Source organism: Lepisma saccharinum, chromosome 29 (assembly GCF_977018435.1).
Source record: "Lepisma saccharinum chromosome 29, izLepSacc3.1, whole genome shotgun sequence".
In the NCBI taxonomy this organism is placed as follows: Eukaryota; Metazoa; Arthropoda; class Insecta; order Zygentoma; family Lepismatidae; genus Lepisma; species Lepisma saccharinum.
Genome location: NC_139257.1, coordinates 6,393,729 through 6,421,305, shown reverse-complemented (window position 1 = coordinate 6,421,305; position 27,577 = coordinate 6,393,729). Strand labels below are relative to the sequence as shown.

Below are 27,577 nucleotides of genomic sequence, written 5' to 3'. Positions count from 1 at the left end.
CAATTGGTACACTCTGAAACAGCACAAGAATGTTTACCTTTGGCACGCTTATTCATGGTACAGACACCGAATAAACGTAATACGACCTAAAATTACTCGCTTTCAATATTCAAGACAAACAGCACAAGCACTTCTGTAAACGAATACCTGATCGCTACTACTGGACCTGCAGATTTTTCTGACATCTGGGAGAAATCTGTGCCTCGAAGTTGGCTTATACCGAACAATGAAAGCCATATCGCTTTCGGAAACTGGAAGCAATTATTTTCCATTTGAATGTTCCCATCTGCAGGTATGAACCCCCTCGGTGTACGTCAAATCGTCTATCGTATATCCCTTACCTGGAGGAATCGCTAGCGTAACGCTCTATGAACTCAGAAGCGAACCTTGGTTGAGGCATGGGTGTGTATCATTGTGTGTCTCATCTATTTCATTTTCATTTCATTGCCCTAGTTTGCTCTATATGTCAAAAAGCGACGTGAAATAATAAAACAGATTGATTGAATTGGCATTTTAAGTCCAGTTTATGTACATTGAGGCTAATTGTACCTACCGTTTAAAGTGGGATCCGAACCACTACGTGCCTCCACCGGGTACCGAACCCGGGATCCCTCGCTTATAAGGCGATGACGCCACCACTACACCATACGGGAGACCCTCAAAATAGAAATAGATGAGAACGTTAATTGGTTCAGTAACGATCTCGCTACCCAGCGAAGGTTTAAGGCTCGAGTCCCGCCTGGACATTGTGTCCCTTTGCGGGTGTCCATCTATTTCATCTATTCGTTACTCATCCTCGCCTTCCAATTAGGTAAAAGTTACAGGAAAGCAACCCAAAAATAAGAAAAAATATTTGCCTCGTAATGACGCAATTTGACAAGGACGACTGCAATATTTTTTCACAGGAGAGGCAGCAGTGCTCAAAGAGGGAAAGGTTTTGGAATGCTATCTCTCTAGTTAAGAATATCCTCTTAAAGAAAATTCCCCCACTAGGATAAATTGCATAGACATTCTCCACCCACTGCATTTTGTCTATGATTTTGCAATATACTCGTACTTATTATGTTATGCAGCAGTAATTATTTCTTGTCAACAATAAGTCGCCCTTGCAAAGAAGTTGCTGAAATTTTTAAAATACAACACTACCTGAATATATGTACAATATATTGACATAATTTGATGCATGTTTCTTCCGTATCAAAAAAACACTACGTGTTAAATAAAAATTAAATAAGAAGGATACTGTTATAGACATTCGTATTATTGAAACTGATGGCAATATTTGCATTCATACGGCTTAGACGTTTATTATTGCGTAACTGTAACTTCATAATAATAATAGTTTTATTCACACGCACACAACACCGAAATTTTGGAGCTTCCCGTGGATGCAACTCGACAGGACTCATACCACTGCATTTTGCATACTAGCGACTAGCGATGCTCTGGCGTCTGGACTCGTGGCCATTATAATCCTCGGTGGGGCTCGTATTGTGTTGTCCTTGCATGTTTATGATTGTCCCTTCATCCGCCTCATCTTATCACCATTCATCCTCATCTTTGCGATTAGCCAGAAGTAGCAGAAAAACGAAATAATAATAAATCAATACGTATGTATGTGTCGTTCATTAAAAGACGAATTTCTATTGGGTTGATCGCTACTATGAGGATGAATGATGAACTAATGAGTGGAGAATGAGACAAACATTGCTATATGCCTTACTATGGTTCAAACTGGGGCCTCTGGCTTCCTAAAGCGTTATGCTGTCATGGAGACCCGTTATATACATATAAAGGGACTTGCTTAATCCTTTCCGTCCAATCTTACTCTCTCGATCCTGTTGCAGTTATGTCCACACTATAATTAATTAAGTTAGTAAACTATTTGCATGAAAATATGCGCATGAGACTCTACTCCCAACCCCCTCCAGCACACACAGGCATTTAAAATTGTTTCACTTTACGATTTTTCGGGTGTTCTATCTATTGTGTTCGTCTCAAGATGACACTCTCATCTAATAATCATTTAACTTCATTGCTGTGTCTCGTAATCAAGGGGTCCCGGGGTCGATACCCGGTGAAGGCACATGGTGGTTCGGATTCCACTTTAACCTGTAGGTCCAGTCCCGATTAGCCTTACTGTGCATAAAGTGGACTTAAAACACCAAATCAACCAATCAACCAACCAACCAACTTTATTTGTTGCGTGTAGAAGTGTAGACAAATATTGTTAAAGAACCAAAGACATGGATTCCTTTTTTGCTGAATTCAGCAAGAATTTGTTCGTTTGCCAACCTCAGTTAACTTGAGAAGGTACGGGAAAGCAGCGAAGAAGAACTACATGTTATAAACATTGCTTCCCAAGAGTTACAATCGCCTCTATGAGGCGATAAACTTGTACGATTTTACATGTTATTAAGCGGCCCGCAGCTGAGGGATCCCCTTTTTGACGTCACTCTAGCAGAAGACCTTCACGTGCCGCCGTAGCGCGGGAAGCCGGAATAGCACCCCCTGGTCTTACCTATTAAACTTCTTTTTTTAAAAATTGTTGTGCGATACTTAATGATCCACCCTCGCACATACATACATAGAAGGAAACCAGTCTATGCAATTACAATTCTAAATCATAATTCCGTATATTATTATGTGAGACTCAAATACAGCACATATTAAAGTATGCAACATCTACAGACCGAAACGTAAAATGGATATACATGCTGACAGACCTGCATAAGCAATTACAAATATCGTATCACAGTGCAAGAAGTACATGTACATTATTGTTCACTTACCGGAAAGGATAATCATATTCTGCGAAATAATAAAATGCAGTTATAACATTCAATAGAACATCATTTCAATGTGACAATAATCCCAGAAACATAAAATGTCAGCCTAAGCAGTTTCAGCCCATAATCATCTAAATCATTTTCACATATTTTGGTAAGATAAACAAAACTGCATTTTAACATGGAGATGATAATTATGTTCACTTATTTTTTAATTTCACTTCATATTTTAATTCACGATTCATATTTGAGGACCCACTACCATAGACAAATTACGGAAATACGTCTACTAATAGGGGTCGAGAGTTCGAATGTGTTTCGCTCGTTCGGTCGTTTTTCACTCTAGCAGAAGAACTATCAATTTTGTGTGCCATCTAGCTTTGCCTGTGAGAACTATTTGCTGCTTGAGCAAAAAACGCTTATTGCAGCACTCGAGCAAACACACATGTTGGCGAAAACAAGTTTCAACGTTTCCTTCGAAATCGTTGCAGTTATCCTCTGAAATTCATCTTGCAGTTCATGGATAGTCCTCGGGCCAAATTTAAAAACTTCTGTTTCAGATATCCCCACAAGGAAAAATCACATGGATTTAAGTCTGGACTTGTGGGAGGCCACAGTTGAACATTTCACGATATTGATTAAAAAATGACATGATGTCGGAAATGTTTGTTCAGGATTTGAAGAATTTATTTCGTGGTGTGCAGACTGGCCCAATCTTGGTGAAACCACTGTCCTTGTATTGGAATATGTTTGCATCGCAGCTCTGGGATGAAAAAAAAAAAAACGGACCAATGACACCATGTCTTGAAATTGCACACCAGACACGAATTTTCTCGGGATGGTGAGATGACTCAACTCTTGGTAGTCTGAAATCGAATGTTGGGTCATTTCATGTCAAATCAACCAATGGTCTGAATCTTGACATCCCAGAAATTGATAAATTTTGGTACAGTGGTAGTATCAGTAAAATTGACTAAAACCACCAAATTTCTGATCTTTTGGGCAGTTAGTTTTGAGTAATTGACTTTTCAAAAACACAAAATTCTCAAAATTTAACAACATTTTGAAATCTTTAAACAGCTGTAGATCAAAAACTATTTGACCTAGAAAGCTCAAGTTGATGTCATTCTCTTCTACTTTTAAGGGCATTAACATGAAGTATAACATGACTGTGCTATTTGAAAGTTTTCTTGAAAATATAAAAAAAACTTTTTTTTTTTTTTAAATATGTTTTGAAGACATCAATTGTGCAAAATTTCATAATGGGACGGCAATGGGTTCCTATGGAAATTATTCTTTTTTTTGTGTTGTATTGCATGTGAAATTTGCTAAATTTATATACTTCCATTTTAAAAACATAACTTTAAGCTGAGTGGTTGATGTTGAAGTCTTCAATGGTACCTTGTGTAAGTTTGTATCTGTTGTAATTTTTTAAATAACGATTGAAATCAGGGAAAATCAGCTCAAACACCCTGTATCATGGCACAGGAAAAATGCTTACTTGTTCCTTCTCTAACTTCTCCAGAGTATCATCCAGTCTCTTCTTCCCTTGTTGCAGTTCAAGCGAAGTTCGTTTCAGTGTCTCCAACTCAGCATGCGCCTGTCCATAGTATTCTTTTATCTTTCTCTTCAGCTTATCCTCCACTGCACTAAGCAATGACGCTCGGATATGCTCTTCTGTGATCGTTCCTGCTGAGCTAACGGTGGAACTTGTTTGCGCTGACTGAGGAAAAATAATAAGAACAATTAAAACTTATTTAAAATGCAGTATTCATGTTTACTATCAAAATCAGTTAAGTACACACAACAACAAAAGGAATATGAAACAACTAAAAAAAAAAAAAAAATACTCGACAGCCCTCGAAGGGCCTTGGCCTATCTCCCGACTGCCAGTCTCCCTCCGACAATCCTACCAATAGGTGTGGAGATCTTCAACCGGTAATGGGGTGATGTGGGGTCAGCACATCGAACCCTCAGCTGTTATGGAGATTTCCCAGACCGGCTTACGCTACTCACTCATAGCTCCCTAATTTCATCACAATGGTGGGTTGCCACCGGTCCTATACACAGGCTGAAAACCAACAGATCGAACCCATGCCGCCCCACAATCAGAGCGCAAAGCAAATCACCTTACACTGCACGAATATGAAACGACTACACTTCCAAAACAATGTTTACTCTCTTTGAACTTTAATAACAGTGAAACTAATAAAGTTGACTTGACTGGACTTCCTGCATTTGAAGCTGCAATGTCTATGTTGAGCATGTGTGAGAGCATGTAGGCCTACTTTTGTTGTTAGTCCCGTCACAGCCTGCCAAGCGGTAGTCACAAAATGGCAGAGGTGAGAAATTTTTCTTTCCAGAAACTTAAGATGACTTGAATATCCATCAAGATCTCCTGATTTAACGCAGTTAAATCACTACGTGTGGGAAACTGTGACGAATGCTGTGTACTCCACAAAGCCAGAGACACTGAGTGGCGTGGGACATGCAATTGAGACAACCTACGCTTCCCTTCCCGCAGAAACAGTATCTGCTGTTTATCAATCTGTTCAGATTGCACATAATGTATAGGGTACTTTACAACTTTGATGTCATACAGCACAGCTTTAATTGACACAAAGAAACATACCATGTCCTAATATCAGTGGTGAAAGCACAGGGGGGGAAGTCAATTCTATGGGGGGGGCAAGGGGGGCAAACATTGATGGCCAAGGGCACCTGTAGGGGGGGAAGAGAAGTAATTACCCCTTTCAATTTACATTTTTATGCGAATAAAAATACATTTCGTAAAATTTTCTTGCTCGCTTCACTCGCAATGCCTGCTTTCTCAGTCTTCTCAAGTTCAGAGCCGTAGGTAGGGGGGCAGTGGAAGTCTGCCATGGGCACCGAATGATCTAAATGAAAAAAAAGTTGTGAAAGAGAGAATGCCATGGCATCCAGTGAAATTATTGGCACTCTAGTAAACCAATATTGCTTCGCTTGCAAAAGTTCGAACTAAAAATTTTCTTGCTCGCTTCACTCGCAATACCATTGTTTTCTGTAATGTATTTAAATAATATATGTTGTATATATGTATTGAATTAACTTAGAATACATATACAATTTAGTGTTAGCATATTGTTTTCTTATTTTATGTTGCCCGACCCTGTGGCCGAGTGGTTAGCACATCGCGCTGCGATGCCAAGGGTCCCGGGTTCGAATCCCGGTCGGGCTTGGTTGTTTGTGAATGTCCATTCATCAATTTCATCATTTCATCACTCATCCCCATCTTCACAAATTAGCCAAGAGGCACAAAACGCGAAGTAAAATAAACTAAATCAATCAATCAATCAATCAATCAATCTTATTTTATGTTGCTCCATGTTGCATATGTGTAAAACATATCTTGTACATGAAAGTTATACATGTTATATGTACAAAAAGAAATTATCTTCGGAATGCATTTATCATTCATTTGGGCGATTCAAAAATATAGTTTGTGTGCTTATTTCCACTATTAGCTACTCTGAAATTGACTGTGTTGAAAAAATATTCGAAATCGTTTGTTTGAAACAAATGCTACCCCCTTTTTTGCATAATTTAAGAGGATAATAACATCTTTGATACTACTACTACCACTACTAGTAGTAGAAATAATAATAATAATGCCATTAATGTTTTTTGTTGTTATTAATATTGGTACGTTTATCCTGGTACTTGCCACCCACATAAAAATTCGTGGTAGTGCTTCTGTGCCCATTTGATTTACCAACACATCAAGTTTTATTGTGTATTAGTCCACTTCAACATGTGCACCTCTGGTAGTGTGTACAACATTTAATCCAAATTCAAACTCTGTCCATACCCTCCATAACATGTCCTTGTCAACTGTGGCAATGCCAGATTAATGACAGGATTGCTGTACACTGTGTTTTTGACATAGCCCCACAAAAATAAGTCCAGGGGTGTAATGTCAGGGGGTCTAAAATGCCAGGCAATTGGACCATCTCTTCCAATCCAACATACAGAAAATGTCCTTTCCAGGACATCTCTCACATCTAAGGCCCAGTGTGAGGGTGCACCATCTTATTCAATTTCTGATAACAAACTTTAGGCATTTGTGTATCACCTGCAACAAAGTATATTCCTCTATGTCAATTACAAGTTGTGCTGTATGACATCAAAGTTGTAAAGTATCTTTTGGGACACGGCGTATTACTGCCAATGGTGGTCATTTGGATATCTATAAATTTAAGGTATGCGACCCAAAAAAAAAGTTCATGCTTGCTGTTATTAGTATTCCTGTTATTGACGTTCAAAGAGTGTAAACACTATTTTGGGACACACTGTATTAATTAATGATAAAGAAAACACGAGTGGAAAGGTTATATACTAGCAATTTGATTATTTGTTTTACCGATAGTTAACAATCAATTGCTTAATGAATAAACATGAAAATTTTAGTTATTAGCCAGATAACATGCCAAACAAAAGGTAGTTGTTTGTTTACTACTACAAAGGTAATAATCCTGACGAGCCACTCTAACTCTCTACATGACAATGTTCTTTTGTTCATTCATCTAAAAAAAGAATGAATTAAATGACAAAAGAATGCTCAATGTGTTGTCTTGAAACTAAAGTTATTGCAAGTGCATTTCACTATGTCAAAGACACGCAAGAAATATCAATGTGGCACCTCTATATTCTTGGTCCCAAACACATTGGAGGAGGTGTTATCTTCACCATGCTCAGACTACCTTAACCCTCTACCCAATTTAAGGGCTGCGTACAGGTACTCATGGAATAGAATCTGGGTAATGTCCCAGAGTAGTTTATGTAGGAACCGAACCTGGGTTTGTACCAGATACACTATGGAACAATGGGAACGTCAGCTAAGAAGGTTCCTGACAAGTGCAGGGAAATCTAACTAAGACTAGTCAAGCCCTGTTCCTCATTCTTCATCCCTGTTTATTGTGAAGGAAGCAGGGTGGATACAAATGATAATTTTTATTAAAACAATCATTTCTGATGATTTTTTAAATTTAAATTGGATTTCTTTTCATGTAAATCAATTTTTTAAAACACACATTTAAAATCACTTTTGTGGTTTTTAGCACCATACATATAGATATATATTTTTTTATAGGAAGGCTTCTTCTAGTGAACAGCTCTGCAAAATATTTGAACAGTTTATTTAAAGCATATAAAATATTTTCTGTAAATATACATTTTTCTGTTTCTGTTTTCTGCACACATGAACATATTATGGAAATGTTTCTTGGGTGTGTTAATGAAACTATAATAATTTCAGTAACTTTTCTTCCAGTGAAAATAATATATTCTGGATGTACTCTATAATTGTAACTTAAAATATTTATTATAGTTTTTGTAATTGAATTTCGGCAATTTTTAGTGATCATTTTCAAAATATCAGCTGCCATGTTTATTTACAGCTTAATGATAATGACACTATTTACGGTTCAACATAAGTAGTATTTTGTATATTATTATACACAAAGTGCTTGCTATTTTTGCTTATTAAAATTATCGACTTTTAAATCAAGAGAAATGGAACCCCGATTTTACGTTCCTCAGTTTTAGATTTTACAGCATTATACATTCAACATTAATGGTCCCAATAGAGCAAAATGCTATAAAATTTTCCCCGATTTTAACTTTTTCTCGCTTGGTCCCCTAAAAAACGTAAAATCGGGGTTCCACTGTACATATTGCATTTTATTTGATATGAGCCCCACCCCATCAGTACATATATTTTGTTTCCTTTCTTAGAGCCTACGAAACACTATTCAATGATTACAAGATTAATGTACTTTCACCAAAAGTGATTATTCAATAAATTATTTCTTAAAGTGATTTAAATCAGTGAGGAAAGAGAGAAATATGAATAGCAAACCCCACATTTTTGGGTCACACTTCCGTTTGTGCTGTGATGCATTGGCCTGGCAGCCAGTTTTGGCAAGCGAGATACACAGACAAGAGAACTCAGCATCTCACACGATGTTCACTTTCGTCACAGCATGCTCGTTTTCCAATCATGTGGCAGAAATCTTTTCTGCCTCTCTACTTGAAGATCCTTATAGTTTACATTGAAGCTACAATGAAAATACCGTACTTACATGTGTATAATGTGCACCCTGGTTTTTGATGAGAAAAAAACAACTATCATAGACTGCTTTATACGTAACTCAGATCTGCGTAATTCTGTGTGTCCCGGCAAAATATAATTTAAAAATGTGATAATTTAACCTTATATGAACGTAATGTACAAACAGAACAAAGATTTAGAAGGCTCTTAGGGAGAAAGGATTCGAGTGCCTATCTTATTTCTTTCATGACCAGGACAAGTCCTTTACATTTTGTAAGGGGTGTTATGGGACTCTTGACTCATACCGTGCGTTCATTTCGATCTGCAGCCGAGAGATTGGGAGAAGCGTGGCGGGCGGCGCTGACGGAGATGCCGACATTTGCGGCCTGTAATGCCCGCTTATTTTTATAGACATATGCAGACATTTATATAAATATTGGAAAACGATCACTAACCTGTGTTATAACACGCAAAAGTTCTTCTGTAATTCATCCAAGTTCTGCTCTTATATACACAAAAAAATACGCTTTAGAAACGATGTTAAGAGCCACAGATAATAAAACATTTTAATCATAGTTTTGACCAGTAACGTCCTGCTTAAGTTTATATCCTTGAAAGAGTTTTGTGCCGATGGGGATCGTTTGGAGGTTTTGAATGTGCAACACTGTATCAAGATTACGCTGTAGAAGAAACCGTTAAAAGTCAATAGTGTCCGTGAGCTTCCTTGCAATCCGAAATCTCAGAGCTCGAGTTTTTTGTTCCTTTGTGACTAGATGAAGACAGAGTTGTAAATATAGTGGCGAGCAATGTAAACCAAGAGCGTGTTAATTTCGTACTGTGCGCAAGAGTGTTATTCTTGGTTACTTGCAGTTACTTGTTTGTGTTATTGTAGTGTGTATGTGTGACGTGTCAGTGAGACGATTGGAATGCCAGCCGCAAGATTCACGTTAGAACGAAGATTTTTTTATGTATGACACGTACCTACGTGAAAACAAACTCGTGTCGAGACGTGTGTAGGTAATTTGTACAGAAATTCCCATGCGTTTCAACTCCACACAGAGATACGGTTAGACATCTTGTCCTTAAATTACGAGAAACTGTATCGTTAAATTTTAAAACACCTAAGCAAAAACGACGGATTCTAACCAAAGCAAAACTCGATGATATTGGTGCAGCGTTAGAACGTTCTCCAAACAAACCTCTATGCCGTGTTTCACAAGAGGTGGGCGTGTCAAAATCATCGGCACATACAGTCACTAAGCTACTAAAATTAAAACCATACTCTTATAACACAGGTTAGTGCTCGTTTTGCAATATTTATATAAATGTCTGCATATGTCCATAAAAATAAGCGGGCATTTCAGGCCGCAAATGTCGGCATCTCCGTCAGTGCCGCCCGCCACGCTTCTCCCGATCTCTCGGCTGCAGATCGAAATGGACGCACGGTAGTTCATGTAATGGGGCTTTGATCAGTCACATAGTTACATATATAATTTTGTATCTTCTGCGCCCATTGCAGTCACCAAATGATTTTTTGATATGTTTCAGAGTATGGCATGAGGGACCAAATATTTTTTTTCACGATTTTTGGTGATGACGTGTTTCGAGATATTTAAGGTCAAAGGTCAAGGTCACATGACAAAATTATAATTTTATCCAAAGGTAGGCTTGTGATATATCACTGGAAAGCTTGTTCAATTCCCTGTACAATAAGCTTTATTTGAGCTTCCTAGGCGAAATAGGGGTGGAGTTAAGGCACATTTAGTATAGCTAAGCGGGCTAAAAAAGGTCAATTTATGCGAATTTTGACCTTGAATAATTTAACAATTACAAGACACACGAGACTAAAAATTTTCATAGTTACTAAGTTCCATACATAGTTTCAACTCCCTAAATTTCTTGAAAATCAGAGTTCGTCAGGTTGTGGGCTGTGTTGATTTCATATGGAATGAATCCCAAGTAAAATAAGTTACTACTGATATTCTTGTTTTATTTATGCCTAATTCGTAGATATCTTCATTTTTAGTTATTTTTTTTCTAGATTGGTGCCATTACCGCCCCATCACCCCCTGCCAATTCACATTTTCATTTTAGTGCATTCTGAGGAATATACCTAAATTTATAATTTCATGGTGTTTCTAAAGTACTCTTTCAAATTTTAGATCTCATGGGCTATGCCTCTTCGTGAGAATTTGATACCTTGGAAGTTATTTTGGGAAAGTTATTTTCCATACCCCCTTTTTAATTTTAAGGTAAGGGTTTTAGATAAGGGGATATTTCCTGATATACAGGGTGTCATTTTAATGGCACCCACGGACCACAGATTTGTATAGAGGACATCAAGACAAACAACTTTTCTCAGTAACATTTTTCTCATTGGTGCATAGTTTCGGCACTACAGTCACTCAAAAAAGAGTTTTGCCACCTGGATGATGGCAACCCAACACAACATTTGATCGTATCTGTGACGTAATTTCCTGCGGCTAAAAGGCGCACGGCAGGGTTGCAAGGAACACAAATTTTGTGAAAAACGACAAACTACCAACCACATTATTAGATGTAAAACAGAGCGAGAAACGTGTCCAGTAGACCGAACATCATAGCCTACCAGCCAGAAGATCATCAGTCATCTCAGGGGAAGGGGGAAGTGAACCAACAATATGAGAAAACGTAAAAACGTATTTGAAATGAAGTGTCAATATCGGATAATTAATTTTATTGGACTTACAGCTTACATGTGGCTGTTTACTCCTAGCTACATGTCAAATATTTGCAAATCTCGTTGCAAGGTTGATATCTACAGGTTTGTGTCCAGATGACTCGTGGTACTTTTGTGCAGATAATGGAAGTATCCGAGGTTCACATTGCTACATTATGGCTAAAACACGTACAACCACAGTAACAATCTAATAATGAATCAGTAGCGTATATACTGCCCGGTTCACAGTTGCAAACTATTACATGTGTATCCGGTGCGTAGATAAACATGGTCGTCGGAGAGTTTGTTTTACTACTACTACTTATATCCCTGTATTTTCAACCATTTTGTCTTTTGCCTCATAATGCCCTGAATATATATTATATTATTCATGATGAAAGTTGTGCAAATTACTCACAATTATAATATTAAAATATATTAAAAACTTACGTTTTGCGAGTATCTATACGGCTTCTGCTACGTTTCGGGACGCCACTGCTCCCTTCTTCAGGCTGTTCACTTTTAGGTTATACTCAAATTCATAACCTCGTCGACCTTTTATTAGGTATAGGATATGGGATTGGTTAAGTGTGTGTGGTTAAACAGTACATACTTAACACCCATAACAGGTGTGCGTCAATTTTACCATGCTGTTTTCCTGATTAAAACTGCCCCTTGTAACGTTAAAACTTTTAAAACTAAATAGCCACGGCCCGCGTGTGCTGCAATTGCAATACTTCCAAGTTTTCCTCGTAGAGCGTGAGGCCGGGCGCCTCCCCTCTCCTTCCCCTCCAGTCTTTCCCCCCTCTCCCCCTCCTTTCCAGTTCACGCAAAGTCATGTGAGAATTCCTCTTCCATTTGAGCTTGGCGTGCTACTTCCGGGGTTACGTTAAAACCTATTTTTACGTATTCCTTCCCATCCCACTTTTTGAACATTTTCCCCCACATCTCGTCGATATTCCCATCGTCTCTGTTTAATTTATTCTCTCTTCCCTTACAAATATATGACCCTTCATATACATTCCTTCTTAAAGGTTTTTCTTCTTCCCTAAGCACTTTCCGTTTGGTGATAATGTGGCCTTCGTCAAGGATATGTTCGGAGAGCCCCGTTTTGGGAACCCCCTCTCTTATATCTTTGTCATGTTCTCCCCACCGTACATTCATGCTTCTTCCTGTTTGACCCACATATTCCTTCCCGCATTGGCAAACTATTCCGTACACCCCCTTCATCCCTCCCTCATTTATTTCTTCCTCTTGTCCATCTTTCTTATACCCGGTGAAATGCTTTTCCAAAGTTTTTGGAGCTCGCATCCCACACCTTACACCATACCCTCTTACAAGTCTTTCAATTTTTTCTGATATTCCGGGAAAGTATGGAATGCCTACATATTTATATTCCCCCTCTTCGTCCCTAACTTCTTCTTCTTTTCCTTTATTGTCTTTCTTCCTTTTATTCCTTTCTAATTCTTTCCCGTATGTGACTTTAGCTTTACCTAAATTCCCCTTTAACTCTTCTTCTCTGTACCCGTTCCTCTTTCCTATTTTCATTACCCATTCTATCTCTTTACGCAAATCTGCTTGGTTGTTACATAATCTGTGAGCTCGTAAGAAGAAGTTTTGAAATACGTTATTCTTTGTTCTGTTGGCGTGGGCCGATTCTTTGTTGATGTATAGATCTCCTGATAATGCCTTATGGTGAACCCCTGTGTAAATTTTCTTTCCTTCTAAACGAATTGCCAGGTCTAAGAAACTAATCTTACGGTCACCCATCTCCTCTTTAGTAAATTTTATTCTTTCCTCTTGCTCCCCTAAGTTTACGAATAGTTTATCTACTTCCTCCTCCTCACCAATGACAAGGATGTCGTCTACATATCTGCCGTAAAACTTAATTCCCCTATTTATTAGGCTAAGTGCTATCTCTTCGATAAAATGCATAAATATACTAGAGACGATTCCTGAGACTGGGTTTCCCATTGCTAGCCCTTCTTTTTGAATGTACATTTTCCCGTTTCCCCAAAAATAGTTAAACCCCGTACACAGGTTAAACCATCTAACATATTCCCATGCCTCGACGACATCTATACCCCTACTCATCAACCATCTTTGCAATGCGTCGGCAGCTTTTTCTCTAGGAACACTGGGGTATAAATTTACGACGTCAAAGCTCACCACGCGATCAGAGTTACTAATTTCTAGTTTTTCAATCTCCTCTTTGACGTCCTTGGAGTTCTTAATACTAAATTCTGTTTTTTCCCCCACTCTTTTAATCCTTTTAACTAGGGTTTTAGCAAGCCCGTAACCCGGGTGGTTATACATAGGAATGATAGGTCTAAGAGGAATCCCTTCTTTATGTGTTTTTGGGATTCCGAAAGCGGTTGGGATTTCCCCCTTTTTACACCCCTCTTTTAACTTTTTCTTTTCTACTCTTGCTATTGTTATACTGGTTTCTATGCCTTTATTAATTTCTCGTCTTACTCTTTTTATCGGGTTCGAATCTACAATCTTAAAATCGTTGTTGTCAAAACATTCATCTAATTTCCTCCTATATTCTCCTTTATCTATAACAACAATCTTATTTTCCTTGTCAGATCGTATAATGTGCACATTACTGTCTTTTGCCCATTTTTTAACCTTATTCAACTTTTTTATGTCTTCCTTATGTATTCTTGCCTTGTTAACGTTCCCCCTCCCGTTCTTTACCCTCTTGTTATTCTCTTTTCTAATCTGGTTTTCTATGACGTCATGAATTTTGCGTCTTACCTCTTTCTTATCTTCTTTGTCGTCAATTACTGATATTATCCCTTCCGCTGCTATAATAAATTCTTCCTTTTCAATCCTACTTTCCCCTATAGCGTATTTTTGCCCTTTTCCCATAAGGAAAAGAAAGGGGAGGAAGAAAACCTTTGTAGGGATTGATACATTAAATAAGGTTAAGTAGGCCAGAAGAATAATAAAATTCCAGCAGCATATTTGCAGTGGTGCAGCAGACTAAGGCTCCATTTATGCATGTGATTCTGTTGGATGTTCCACCTGACAAACGTTGTAAACGACAACAATTGTCATCCTGGAACATCCAAGAAACATCGGATTCATAAGAGCGCAATGCATGCAATTTTTGTCGGATGTCGCAGAATGACAAATATCGAACTGCTACTGTACGTTCGACAAAAATCGCATGCTTAAACAGAGCCAAAAAGTTTGTTTAATGACATGTGGTACCACAGCAGACAAACTCAGATGTACAAAGCTCTGTTTATGCATGCCATTTTCGTCAGATGTTGCAGTCCGAAGACATCAAAAAACAAACAATTCCATAAGAGTGTCATGCATGCGATTTTTGTTGCATGTTGTAGTGAGACATTTGGTTGAAGTTCAACGTTAGATATCTGACAAAAAATCATATGCATCAATTGAGCCTAAAATGTTCATCTGACAAATGCTGTACCACGACATTCGACAAATTACAGGGTTGCATAGTACCCTTATTTGTTTCCATGTTCCTTCAGAATGTCCGATAAAATGCCGTACTCTGACGTCCGAGAACTATCAGAAGGTGCCACAGTGGTATGCCACCCTCCCTCCATCCCCTATATTTGTTGTCCTGTCCTGCCCTTACTACTCTCATACAGACAAGAAAAATGATAATTCAATGCATTTTCCACGTAATATTTAGAGGCTTATCATTTTTCTGCCCCTCAGAAATCTATCTCTCTCTCTCTCTCTCTCTCTCCCCCCCCCCCACTTTCCATCACTAGTTTCTGGCACTGTAATTGTGTTGTGCATAAAAGAGACCTAAAAGTTGATGCCCAGACTTAGCAACAAGATTTCCTGTTCCCACGTAGTGCTTCATAAAGACACCTTTCAAAGCAAAAGCCTACCACATTCATTCCATCACATAAAAAAAAGTCTATCAAGACAAAATTCCCTGACTTCTTTTGACCTCTTAAATTCCCCGGCTTTCCAGTGCCACCCTGGTAATTCAGTGTAATTTCCATAAAATACAGTTGATTTGTATGTAACCAAGCTACAACAATGTCACAGAAGTGACAGTTTTCAGTTTCTACTTGTCGACCATGGGAAACAGAAAGAGGAAAGTTACACACTTGACCAAAAAGTAAAATTTATATGGGAAGTGGACGCTAATCCACATAAATTTGAAATAACTGCACTTAGGCATCGCTTATGCCACACTTTGCACAGTCAAAGCTAATTTAAACGATTTCTTTTAAAATTGAGTAGTAAAACTATAAAACTACAGTGCCTACTATAGTATTTCAGTAAAAAGTGTTCACTAATAAAGTGGCAAATGAAGAATAAAACTTTTAGATTTGTTAATTTACCACTTTATGACAAAAATAACCTGTATCAAGCATATCTTGTTAGACAAAATACATACAATTACAGTATTTTAATAATGATATGACATGGTATGTAAATCTGATTTTTAAGTAATTCTGTTATTTGTATTATTTTCTTTTCACCTTGGCACAGTCACTTAGGTTCAATTGTATCTTGTACATAATGTGCAGTACATTTCAGGTGCAAGAAATGACTTTCTTACTTGTAAGTCGTAAATCTGTTGCTATGCTGATTAGTCTGAATAACATCATGGCTATTCAATGAGTCAGTCACCTGTTGCTATATGTGACTAAGAGGATAACATTATCTTGTGCATACAATGAGTCACCAACCCATGCCAACTCTCCCTCCACTGTGTTTAGCATCCTAAAGCTTTCACTTCTGTAAACACCCTGTTTATTCTGCAGTAGAAGAAAACGAGATCAAAATTGTTATGGATTCGCACCATTCAGGAAGTTCTTTTCTATTATTTCTCGGCCGATCAATACCGCTGGTATACATCCCATGTGACAGGAGGTACATGCTTGAATTCTGCCACAACAGTGTGGCACTGCTTTTTTCGCTTTTGCAAAACGTTCCGTCACAAAGTAAAAAAATCATGGGAAATAGCCATTTCACTCACAACACTGATTTCTTTTTAAAATTATTATTAGAAAAGAAATACAACCTGGTAATTTGTATTTGCACGTGTTGACATATACATGTTATACGCAGTGACATGCGTGGTTATAATGTTGGATGTCTGAAGTATTCCATGCATAATACGCACTACAGTTTTCTGGGGGGAAAATTTTGGAAAAATGTGTGCATTATACATGAGCGAATGTATATGGATCAAAACTGTAGATATTGAATGAATATTCTTTTGTTGAGTTGTCCACTGAACAGATCCAAGGTGGATTGATATAAATCACTTTAAATAAATAATTTAAAGAGCAATTTACATAAGGATTTTGTAGATATCAGAATCACTTTTGGTGAAAGTACATTAATCTTGTTATCATTTAATGGGGTTTATTTTGTGTTTATCAGGCTCTAGGAAAGAAAAAGAAAGGAAACAAAATATATGTACTGATGGTATGAAGCTCATATGAAAGGAAATGCAATATGTAAACTATAAACACACGTAAATTTCTCTTGAAATAAATTTCAATAATTTTTATGGGCAAAAAGAGCAAACATTTTGTGTAGAAAACTATACAAAATACTAATCATGTTAAACTGTAAATAGTGTCATTATCATTAAACTATAAACATGGCAGCTGATATTTTGCAAACTATCATTAAAGAAATTGCCAAAATTTAGCTACAAAGCCTGTAAAAATATTTTAAGTTACAATTATATAGTAGATTCAGAATGTTTTATTTGCATTAGAAGAAAAGTTACCGAAATTATTATACTTTCACTAACACACTCAACATACATTTACATAGTAGGTTCATATACCGTGCATTCATTTCGATCTTCAGCCGAGAGATCGGAAGAAGCATGGCGGGCGACGCTGACGGAGATGCCGATATTTGCTGCCTGTAATGCCCGCTTATTTTTATGGACATACGCAGACATTGCAAAACGAGCACTAACCTGTGTTATAACATGCAAAAGTTCTTCTGCAAGACATTCTGCCCTTATATACACAAATAAATACGCTATAGAAGCGATAAGAGCCACAGATAATAAAACATTTTAATCATAGTTTTGACCAGTAACGTCCTGCTTAAATTTATATCCTTGAAAGAGTTTTGTGTCGATGGGGATCGTTTGGAAGTTTCGAATGTGCAACACTGTATCAAGATTACGCTGCAGACAAAACCGTTAAATGTCAATGGTGTTCGTGAGCTTCCTTGCAATCCGAAATCTCCAAGCTCGAGTTCTTTGTTCCTTCGCGACTAGTTGAAGACAAGAGCTGTGAATATAGTGGCGAGCAGATGTAAACCAAGAGTGTGTTAATTTCGTACTGTGCGCAAGAGTGTTATTCTTGGTTATTTGCCTTTACTTGTTTGTGTTATTGCAGTGTGTATGTGTGTTGTGTCAGTGAGACAATTGGAATGCCAGCCACAAGGTTCACGTTAGAACAAAGAATTTTTATGTATGACACTTACGTGAAAACAGACTCGTGGCGAGACGTGTGTAGGCAATTTGTACAGAAATTCCGAGGCATTTCACCTCAACATAGAGATACGGTTAAACATCTTGTCCTTAAATTACGAGAAACTGGGTCGTTAAAGCAAAACTAGATGAAATTGGTGCAGCGATAGAACGTTCTCCAAACAAACCTCTACGCCGTGTTTTACAGGAGATGGGCGTGTCAAAATCATCAGCACATACAGCCACTAAGCTATTTAAATTAAAACCGTACTCTTATAACACAGGTTAGTTCTCCTTTTGCAATATTTATATAAATGTCTGCATATGTCCATAAAAATAAGCGGGCATTACAGGCCGCAAATGTCGGCATCTACGTCAGCGCCGCCCGCCACGCTTCTCCCGATCTCTCGGCTGAAGATCGAAATGGACGCACGGTATATACAGTATGAGAAGGAGAAAAATGTAAATTTCTTATTTACATTAATCAAACTGTTCAAATATTTTACAGGGGCGTCTACTACAAAAAAAGCATCTCTATAAAAACCATATATCAATATGTACGTGCCAAAAACCATACTAGCAATTTTAATCGTGTTTTTTTTTTTAAAAAAAAATCGATTTAAATAAAAATCATATTATCCACCTTGAACACATCTAAAACACAAAAATCGGGGTTAAGTATTGTTAACACAGTCTTGAAGCATTCCCCTTTAAATATAATTTTCAACATTCTGTCTATACTTACTGCCTGCGTTGCAGCCGGAAATGGGAAATTATAGCCTGAGTTTGGATACTGATAATTTGTTGCAGAAGGATAATTGGGATATGCAGGATAACCAGAAGCAGACGATGTAGTAGGATACGATGGATATTGTGGGTACGGCGGCTGCTGGTATCCACTTGTTGGTGGATAAGGCGGATACGGAGTAGATGTTCCACTGGACGTAGTAGTGCCAGGCATAAATGCTGAAAAATGAAGAAAATGGAATTCAGAACAAACTTTTATTGTTTTGGCAAGAATAGTACGTGGGTTGTAAATAAAGTAGTGGCAACACTGTCAGGAAAAGGTAATGACACTGTGCATGTGCTATCAGGCAGTGAGCATTGTCAGTTGGGCCCATGTCCATGTGTGGAGTGCCAAAAGTGGTCGGTACGGTGAGTGCTGTGGTGTATGTAGGAAGTTGAAATGAATACCATTTTCTGTACTGCTCTAAAACATGTTTACAAAGGTAGAACTTTGATTGTGGATCAAAATCCAGGTTGCCTGTGGAAAAAATGCACGTCAGCAAGACGTTCAACCTTTGTAAATAATGTTTTAGAACAGTACAGAAAATTGTGTTCATTTCAACCTCCTACATGCACAACAGCACTCGCTGCACCAACCACTTTTGACACTCCTCACATCAGCATGGCTCCAAACTGACATTGCTCTCTGCCTGATAGCACATGCACGGTGTCATTACCTTTTCCTGACAGTGTTGCCACTACTTTCTTTACAACCCACGTATGTATAATTATGAAATAAATTTTTCAATGTGCAAATACTAATAGGCCAAAATACACTCATGCTTAAAAATTAAGAATAACTGTAAATCACAAAGTGGAATATCACAAAACCTATTTAAGGGTGGCCACTCTATGACAATGAAAAAATTCAAATACCGGAGTATTCAAAAAATGTAAACACACATTAAAAGCATGTCATACATGCAATATGCTTCAATTCACGTTGGCTGCGGGTTCAACGTGTAGTACTTTCATTCAGAAATAGCAACAGATAGCGTTAGTGTTCAGCGATGCGATGCCCTGTGCAATGCGTATTCAACAAGATGGCACCTCGCCGCACTTCCATTCAGATGTGCGAGCTTACCTGGATAACACTGTACCAGGACATTGGATAGGACGAAAGGGCCCGAATGAGTACCCACCCTGCTTGCCTGATTTAACCCCCTAGATTTTTACTTGTGGGGGACCATCAAGGACGTAGTATACAGTAAGAAGCCACGGTCACCAGTGGACCTACGCCATGAAATTGAAATGGCTGTGCAGCAATCCCTGTGGCTACTCTGGAACAAGTCATCAGGAATGTACAGCATCGTGTGCAAAGGTGTTTGCAGGCTGGTGGTTTGCAGTTTGAGCACTTATTGTAATTGCATGCAGAAACTGTGTTTATGTTGTAACTTTTCCCTTTGTATTGTTGTAATACTCAAGATAATATAGGAGCTATTCCATTTTAAAGTGTGTATACATTTTTTTGAACACCCCGGTATAATTTCCAGTTTTCAAGGTGAACTCTCCAAAAATCCAAGGATACCAGCAGATGTTTTCTCTTTTTCAACCTTACGTATTAGTGCCTCTCACCACCTGCACACAAACATACACAATTATATTAACAATATAAAGGGTCTGTGTGATTCAAATAAATCCAAAAAATCTAATTTAATGCAACGAAACGGTATATACATTTCAATTAATGTACAAAGTTTACATTTGTCATTCCACATACTCCGACTCGAAATACATCTACAAACTCAAGTCACAAATGTTACGGGATATAGTAATCTAGGAAAAATTGTTAATTGTATAAGAATTTCAAACTCACATTTACCAAATCAGCTTTAAGAAATCTTATCTTGTAATAATCTTCCATCTGTCAGATACTTTGTTCTGCTAAGAACACTAAAAAAGTAAACGGATTGAGAGAATTCTGTTTTATTTCTAAAGACAGCTTTCTTTCTCGGTAAACCTGAACTGAAGATGTGATGCAGGCCAGAATCACAGGGAGACTCAAAACTGACCGAACACTAATGGTATTCACATTGTATCTAAAGATCTTGGTTTGACGGTTCCGCGGACATGGGTAATTTACTGAAAATAGTTCAAGTATCATTTTTCCGCCCAGTTTTTGTTTGCGATTGATTTAGTCATCTGTCTGGCAGGTTCATGAGACATCTACTGTTTTGCAGCAGGTGGAGTGGTTCCTTTTCCTCCCGCTAACATTTGTGGAGGCGCTACTTGACAAGGGTGCAGGGTGCTCGCCAGCAAACAGAAACTTTCTCTTCCTATAGCTGTCTCGGGATAGCTGTCGTCCAATTATTTAATAATAATAATAATACATTGCAAATTTGAATTACAAATTAATTTTAATACGCATTTTATGGGGAATCAACTTCCCTTTTGAATTACCATTCAACTTTCAGTTAATGAGTTCACTGTATTTGTGTTCCTAATGTTTTTGATATTACTTTTGTACCTCTTTATGTTAACCACAATGATGAGAATGAATGATGATTTGATGAAGGGATGCTCACAAAGAAATGCCAGGATTTGAACTTGGGAGTTTTGCCTGCAAGATCATGAACAAACAATGAAGTCAGTGGCGGCTTGTACCCACACATTCACAATTATCTCAAAAACGGCTCGTTTGTGAACCCTTGTTTACTGAGACTTTTTTGCTTCTATTATCGTGTACTTTGAACTGTGTCAGTTTGCACCATTACTTATGATACACCCTGTATATTTCTCACCAGCTTTCATGCACTCAATACATCCATAAGATCACAAGGATAGGATAAATAACAAGAAATAAGAAATGAAGTAAAGAAAAATGAAATTAAAAAAAAAAAATCAAATTTAAAAATATAACATTCTAGTGACTTCCGTTTGTTAACCAGATACGAAATCCCTATTATCTGCATTACAATAGTTTGCATAATTGTTACTAATTGGATTACCAAGTTGCATTTTGTAGCATCGAAACACAGAGGAAAACAGTGTTCTTATACAGTGCTTGTCTTTCTCAAGTTGGGCGTAGAGCGGTGGCTAGTGTGTCGGGAAGTATAAGCGCATTGCCAGCATTTATACGCACAGCGTATAGTATAGTCAACGTTGGAGCACAATTGGAACATACTCCTCAAAAACCCCTCCGGCGCCTTGCACAAGAAACTGATATTTGCATGACATCTGTGTGGTGAGCTACCCAGCTTTTAAACCTCAAGACATACATAAGAAGAATTGAAGGAAAATATCAAGAGAAAAATTGAAGCACTTTCAAAAGAGGAACTGATATGTGTTATTGAAAATTTCCTACAAAGATACCGTAAATGTGTGGTTGCAGGAGGACATAATTTCCAATACCTCTTGTAACAAGGTCCGTGCTTATTTTCATTGTAACTGTCAATGTACACTGCTCCACAAACCAAGGGATTATGAGAGCAGTAGAGTATTACAGAAAATTGAGAATAACATTACAATAAAATATCTCTTCTGCACATATTCGCCAGAATTTTATTTAAGCTTTGTCACGCTACACTGGCATTTGTAGAGAGGGGTTGACGAGGCTTCAGTCCCGTCCGAAATTGAGAAAAGCAACATTTTGCGTTCATATGTTTGCAATTTCCGTGGAGCATTTGGTGCGGATTTCCTGTTAATGGATGACAATGCTCGTACGCACCATGCACATATTATGTCTGAATTCCTGGAAATAGAAGACATCGAACGTATTGATTGTCCTGCATGTTCACCGGACCTCATTTCCATTCAGCATGTGTGGGATGCTCTTGATCAGGACTTATGAATACCAATATGGTACAGATGCAACATGCAATGAAAATGACCAGCAACATTGTACACAGGATGAACCCTTTTTTGTGTGTTTGTTTCCTTCTGTTCCCTTGGTGTTCCTTACGTTTTGTGGAGCAGTGTAATTGTATGAGCTTATTTCATTACACAGTTTCAGTTATGCGGATGTTGCATCCGGTTTGCCGGCAGACGTGCTCTTACTTTTCGGCACGCTAGCCACAATTCTACGGCCCACTCGACAGTGAAAAGCACCGTGCAGAGTAGTCAAAAATAAACCACACTTTGCTTGCTTCTGCCATGTCATTGCCCACCCTGTAATGTGGCCATGCAATGAATGAATGAAAAGTGTGGTCAAGGGAGCAGATTTGCATCAGCAGATGTCAAGACATCCCCGGCATGCACTCAGCAGAAGGTCGTCGAAAATGACCTGCAGGACTCTTTTGATACATGGTAAGGATGCAGGAAAATTATTGTTACCCAAGGTGCTTACTTTGAAGGTAAATGTTAGCACAAGTTTAGTTTATTTTGGACTGTAAAATGTAGATAGGTAAATCAAAAAGTAAGCTACATCCTCCCATGAATAAAACAAAGAACACATATTAAAAAGAAACAATATTGGACAAAAACGTATGAACACTTAACTTTTTTCGACATGGTCACCAAGTGTCCAAGCACTTTTTGTATCATGTGTCCCACTTTTTAGATTCCTTGTGTATAAAAATTTCGTCCAATTTCTTTCAACCACTTCAACACTGCATCCTGCACTTTCATAGATAATGAGTAAGACGCACGTAACCAATATGCTATTCGTGATCATGGGGCATGGCATTGCATTCTCACCATATACCTCGACAATGCCGATGGATTTTACTCCGATTATGCCTTTGTGCCCACAAAAATCTGACGACGGAGTACATGTCGGACCACCTCCATACGATGTGCCGTACTCACACGTGACTACTCACATACTAAACCAGCTGCAGCACGGCTGCTTCAGGTGTGGGGAGAAAACATTCCAGACAGTGTTGCCACCAAGCATGATTACTGTAAATCTATTAGTACAGGAACATGGTTCGGGTGTAACTTACTTTTTGATTTTCTCATGTTGTAAATGGCATTACACCATTAAAACAGTTGGAGTAACTTTCCCAAGTCCAGGAGTGTGTTGATCCCATGTTGGGTGAAAGAATGAAGTCTCTCATAGCTCATAAACAAGAAAATGTATTATAATAACGGATATTATACACAAAAACACAGTTCATACGATGAAGAAGTACCATCACTTGTGGCCACGCCATGCATATGACGTGCACTTCACGTGGCAGACCACACTGCCATCTAGCGCCACCTTAACATCATTTTCCAATTATGACTATATTAAAGAACTGAACACACGTACATACAGAAAACCCCTCTACAGAAGCTTGTTTAAAATATGCTGGTGCTACTTACATTGGGTAGGATATGGTGGTGTTGAAGATGGAGGTTCCGAAGTTCGAGGCTTAGCATACACTGGAGGAAGATCTCCAAATGTCACTATCATCACTTGGATTAGACCGAGAAGATCAGACTTAAGCTGCAATACAGGAAATTAAAGATAACTATAATTTCACCAAAGAGGGAAAAAAGTGTAAGGCTTGATTCACATCTACGCTCAAGTAACGCTCAGATCACCCTCCGCTCACAGTCCAGTCAAATATTGTTGAATGATTTTTAACCCAGGAACCCTAACATAAAATTAGCACTCTTTAACACTAATATGGGGTTTCCTGTAGCCCCACTAAAATATACAACAGGGTGGCAATAAAGTCTTTCCCTCATTACAAAAATTTATTTTAAAAAAACTATTACAGCTACATACATAATTACTGTTATTTTAAGTTAATGTACTCATTATTTTTTTCTTCTTTTGTTTTAGGTACAAGTTGAGTTAATATAGGAGGCGCTGCAATCGCTGAAACTGAAAATGGTGATTTCAGTGCAGGAAAAGGCACAGTGTGTATTACGGTATAATGAGACCAAATCGGCAATTACTGTGCAGCGAAATTTTACAAGGGAATATGGGCGACCACCACCTGATCAAGCATCACTGAATGGTAGGGTCGACCATCCGTCAGTTGAGAGTGTTGAGGCTGTTCAACAAGCATATCAACGAATCCCTTCCAAGTCCACTTGTTGAGCATCTCTGGAACTCGGAATTCCGTGGTCTACAGTCCAAATTTTTTTACACAAACGGCTTCAGTTACATGCATATAAAGTCCACTTAGTGCAAGCTTTGAAGCCAGAAGCACAATACAATAAAAGGACAGATGAAAAGCATTTTTACAAAATATCAAAGTGTTTCTCACACTGCAGAATGTCGTACTTTATTTTGTTACCCAGTTTTTAGAATCACCCTGTATATATCCATGAGGTTAAGAGCAAAGAAAGTGATAGTGTTTCCATAGGGGAAATAAAAAGAGACTGTAAGAATGTTGAAGCAACATATGAATGATGTAAGACTAAAGACAGAAATGTGATATTCGAGCACACGAGAGAAACGGAACATTATATAGAATGGGCTAAGACTAGGTGGATAGGGAGGGAGAAGAGAGGACTAGTGTGGAAATGGAAAGAGGCCAAGGAAACTGATAAAAAATGAGAAGACATAATGAACTGGAATGAGGGACTTAAGGTCAGCAAAGAATGGAAAGAAGTGTTAGAAAGAGTGGAAAGGTTGAGAAAAAGGAAAGGGGGAAAAAGGAAGAATAAGGAGAAAGAAAAGAGGAGGGCAGAAGCCCAGGAGATAAGCAATCTGTCCATGTCCAGAAGTGGAGGAATTTATAAGAGTATCTGTCAATCACCTGTCAGGAGACTGCATGCTGTCACTGCAACCTTCAACACACGTTCTTACTCCCTTGAATAAATATCTGTATAAAATCGATTTCGCAATTCGAATTTAACAATGATAAGAGTTTTACAAACAACTGCAAACAACAAGACCAAGATTGTATTAATAGGACTACCCAATTCTAAGAAAAAGTTGTTTCACAAAATTGATAAGAGCTCTCTTTGTCATCTGCTTAAACCACCCCTCGCCCAAAGTTAAGGTAATTTATGCAAGTATCCCCCTCCTCCAACCCCACCTTTAAAAATTGTGCAGCAAGAACAGAATTAACATAAAAAATAATGAAGTGTCAGAGATGTGCACTAACGTTTCATCAAAGGGAAATGCACCCTTAGAGAACTATATGGAATACAGTTTCATAGTTACACATTTTTAGGTATAAACCATATAGAAAAAAATACAGGGTGTCCCAGTTAAAAGTAGCTCGGCTCCAATCAACAGTTACATGCCAAGGATCATGAAATGAAATGAAGTGTGTGTACTTAGATTACAGAAGATGCTCAAAATGACGGCATGCATGATCAATACACATCTGGGCATGCCTCAACATGTTCAGCTGCACCTTACACAATTCTGGCACGCCAATATCACAGATAGATAGCATAGCATATGTTTTCTTTAAGGTTGTCCAACATGTGTAGGTTGGTGGCGTAAACTCTGGATTTCAAATTGCCCCAGAGATAAAATTCACACATCATTAAGTCAGGGGAACACAGTGGCCACAAATCACTGTCATTTTTTTTCAACTACAGGACAGACGTTACATGATATGGATTCAACTTCAGAGATAGAAGGATGCGATGACATGAGTTCAGGACACGTTCACTTGCTGACTTAACTTCCGAACTGATGTGCTATCCGTTGTTGGACATCCCAACCCTTTCAGCGTACGGACTTTTGGTGTTTGCGTTCACTTCATATTGCTCACAGAGCCAGTTGTGTGCCACTTCTGCATCCAATGTTGAATGCATAGTTTTGATGGAACACTTCTGCCAGGAAACGTGTTGCTGAAGATGTCTCGTGTTTCCTTAAATGAACTGGTACGCACGAATGCCTGCTCAATGGCAATTCTTTCTTGCAATGAATGATGACCTTGAATGTCTACAACGGTTCACGTTACAATGATTTTACTGGTGTAATATAACCGCCATTTGCCTCATAAGCAAATGTCTTTGAGCCGGGCTACTTTCAACTGGGACCTCCGTTATTATCCCATAACATTTTTACAACACTGTAAAAATGATAAAGAATAAATGCTACTTTCATCAACATTGACTGGGGTCACTAAGCTTTCTACATATTAACATTTGCATGTTACGGTATGACCATGTGAGGGATAACAGGGTGGCCACTCTAGGACGATGATAAAATTCAAGTATAATTCCCATTAAACATTAAAATACTGACAAAGGCAGAATTTATTATATAAAAAATATATACGCTAAAAAGGTAATTTCCCATCTTCTAACAGGGTCTTCTTCAGATGAATATTCACACCAGAATGTGAATATTCATATTTCATTCATTCATATTCATAATATTCATTCTAGTGTGAATATTTGTCTGAAGAAGACCCTGTTAGAGGGTGGAAACGTTACCTTTTTAGTACATATATATTTTATACAATAAATTCGGCCTTGGTCAGTATTTTAATGTTTTATTAACATGGAAGCAAGGCTTAACAGTGATATAATTCCCAGTTTTCAAGGCGGACTTTCCAAAAGTTCAAGGGTACAAGCAGATGTTTTCTGTTTCAACCTTACACATTACTGCCACTTTCTCCACCCACACAAATATATGAAGAATATAAAGGGTCTGTGTGATTCAAATGTCCAAAAATTCTAATTTAATTAAATGACACACACATATACAGGGAGTCCATAAAGTCCTGCCAAAAACTAAAACTCTATAACTTGAAAACTATTAAGTTTATTAAGAAAATATTTTGTGTGTACTTACAGCAAGGTTGAAAGTTTATTTCCTGCTTGCTACGTTCATCGCCAAACCTCCAATTGTGCACCATTCACGTCCAAACACTGTTGCAGTCTTTTTGTGAAACTGAGAATTGCGTGCTGACGGTGCTCTC

At 38.0% G+C, this 27,577-nt stretch overlaps 1 protein-coding gene across 2 annotated transcripts in view; it reads right to left on the bottom strand.

Moving 5' to 3' along the window:
* Positions 1–27,577, bottom strand: part of TSG101 (tumor susceptibility gene 101) — a 104,342-nt gene that overhangs the window by 21,461 nt on the left and 55,304 nt on the right. For both annotated transcript variants that reach the window (XM_083114367.1, XM_083114366.1), the window contains 3 exons: positions 24,057–24,180; positions 18,769–18,989; positions 4,291–4,512 (listed from right to left, as the gene is read on the bottom strand). In XM_083114367.1, coding sequence (XP_082970493.1) covers positions 4,291–4,512; positions 18,769–18,989; positions 24,057–24,180 — 567 coding nt within the window. The remainder of the gene's footprint in view (positions 1–4,290; positions 4,513–18,768; positions 18,990–24,056; positions 24,181–27,577) is intronic.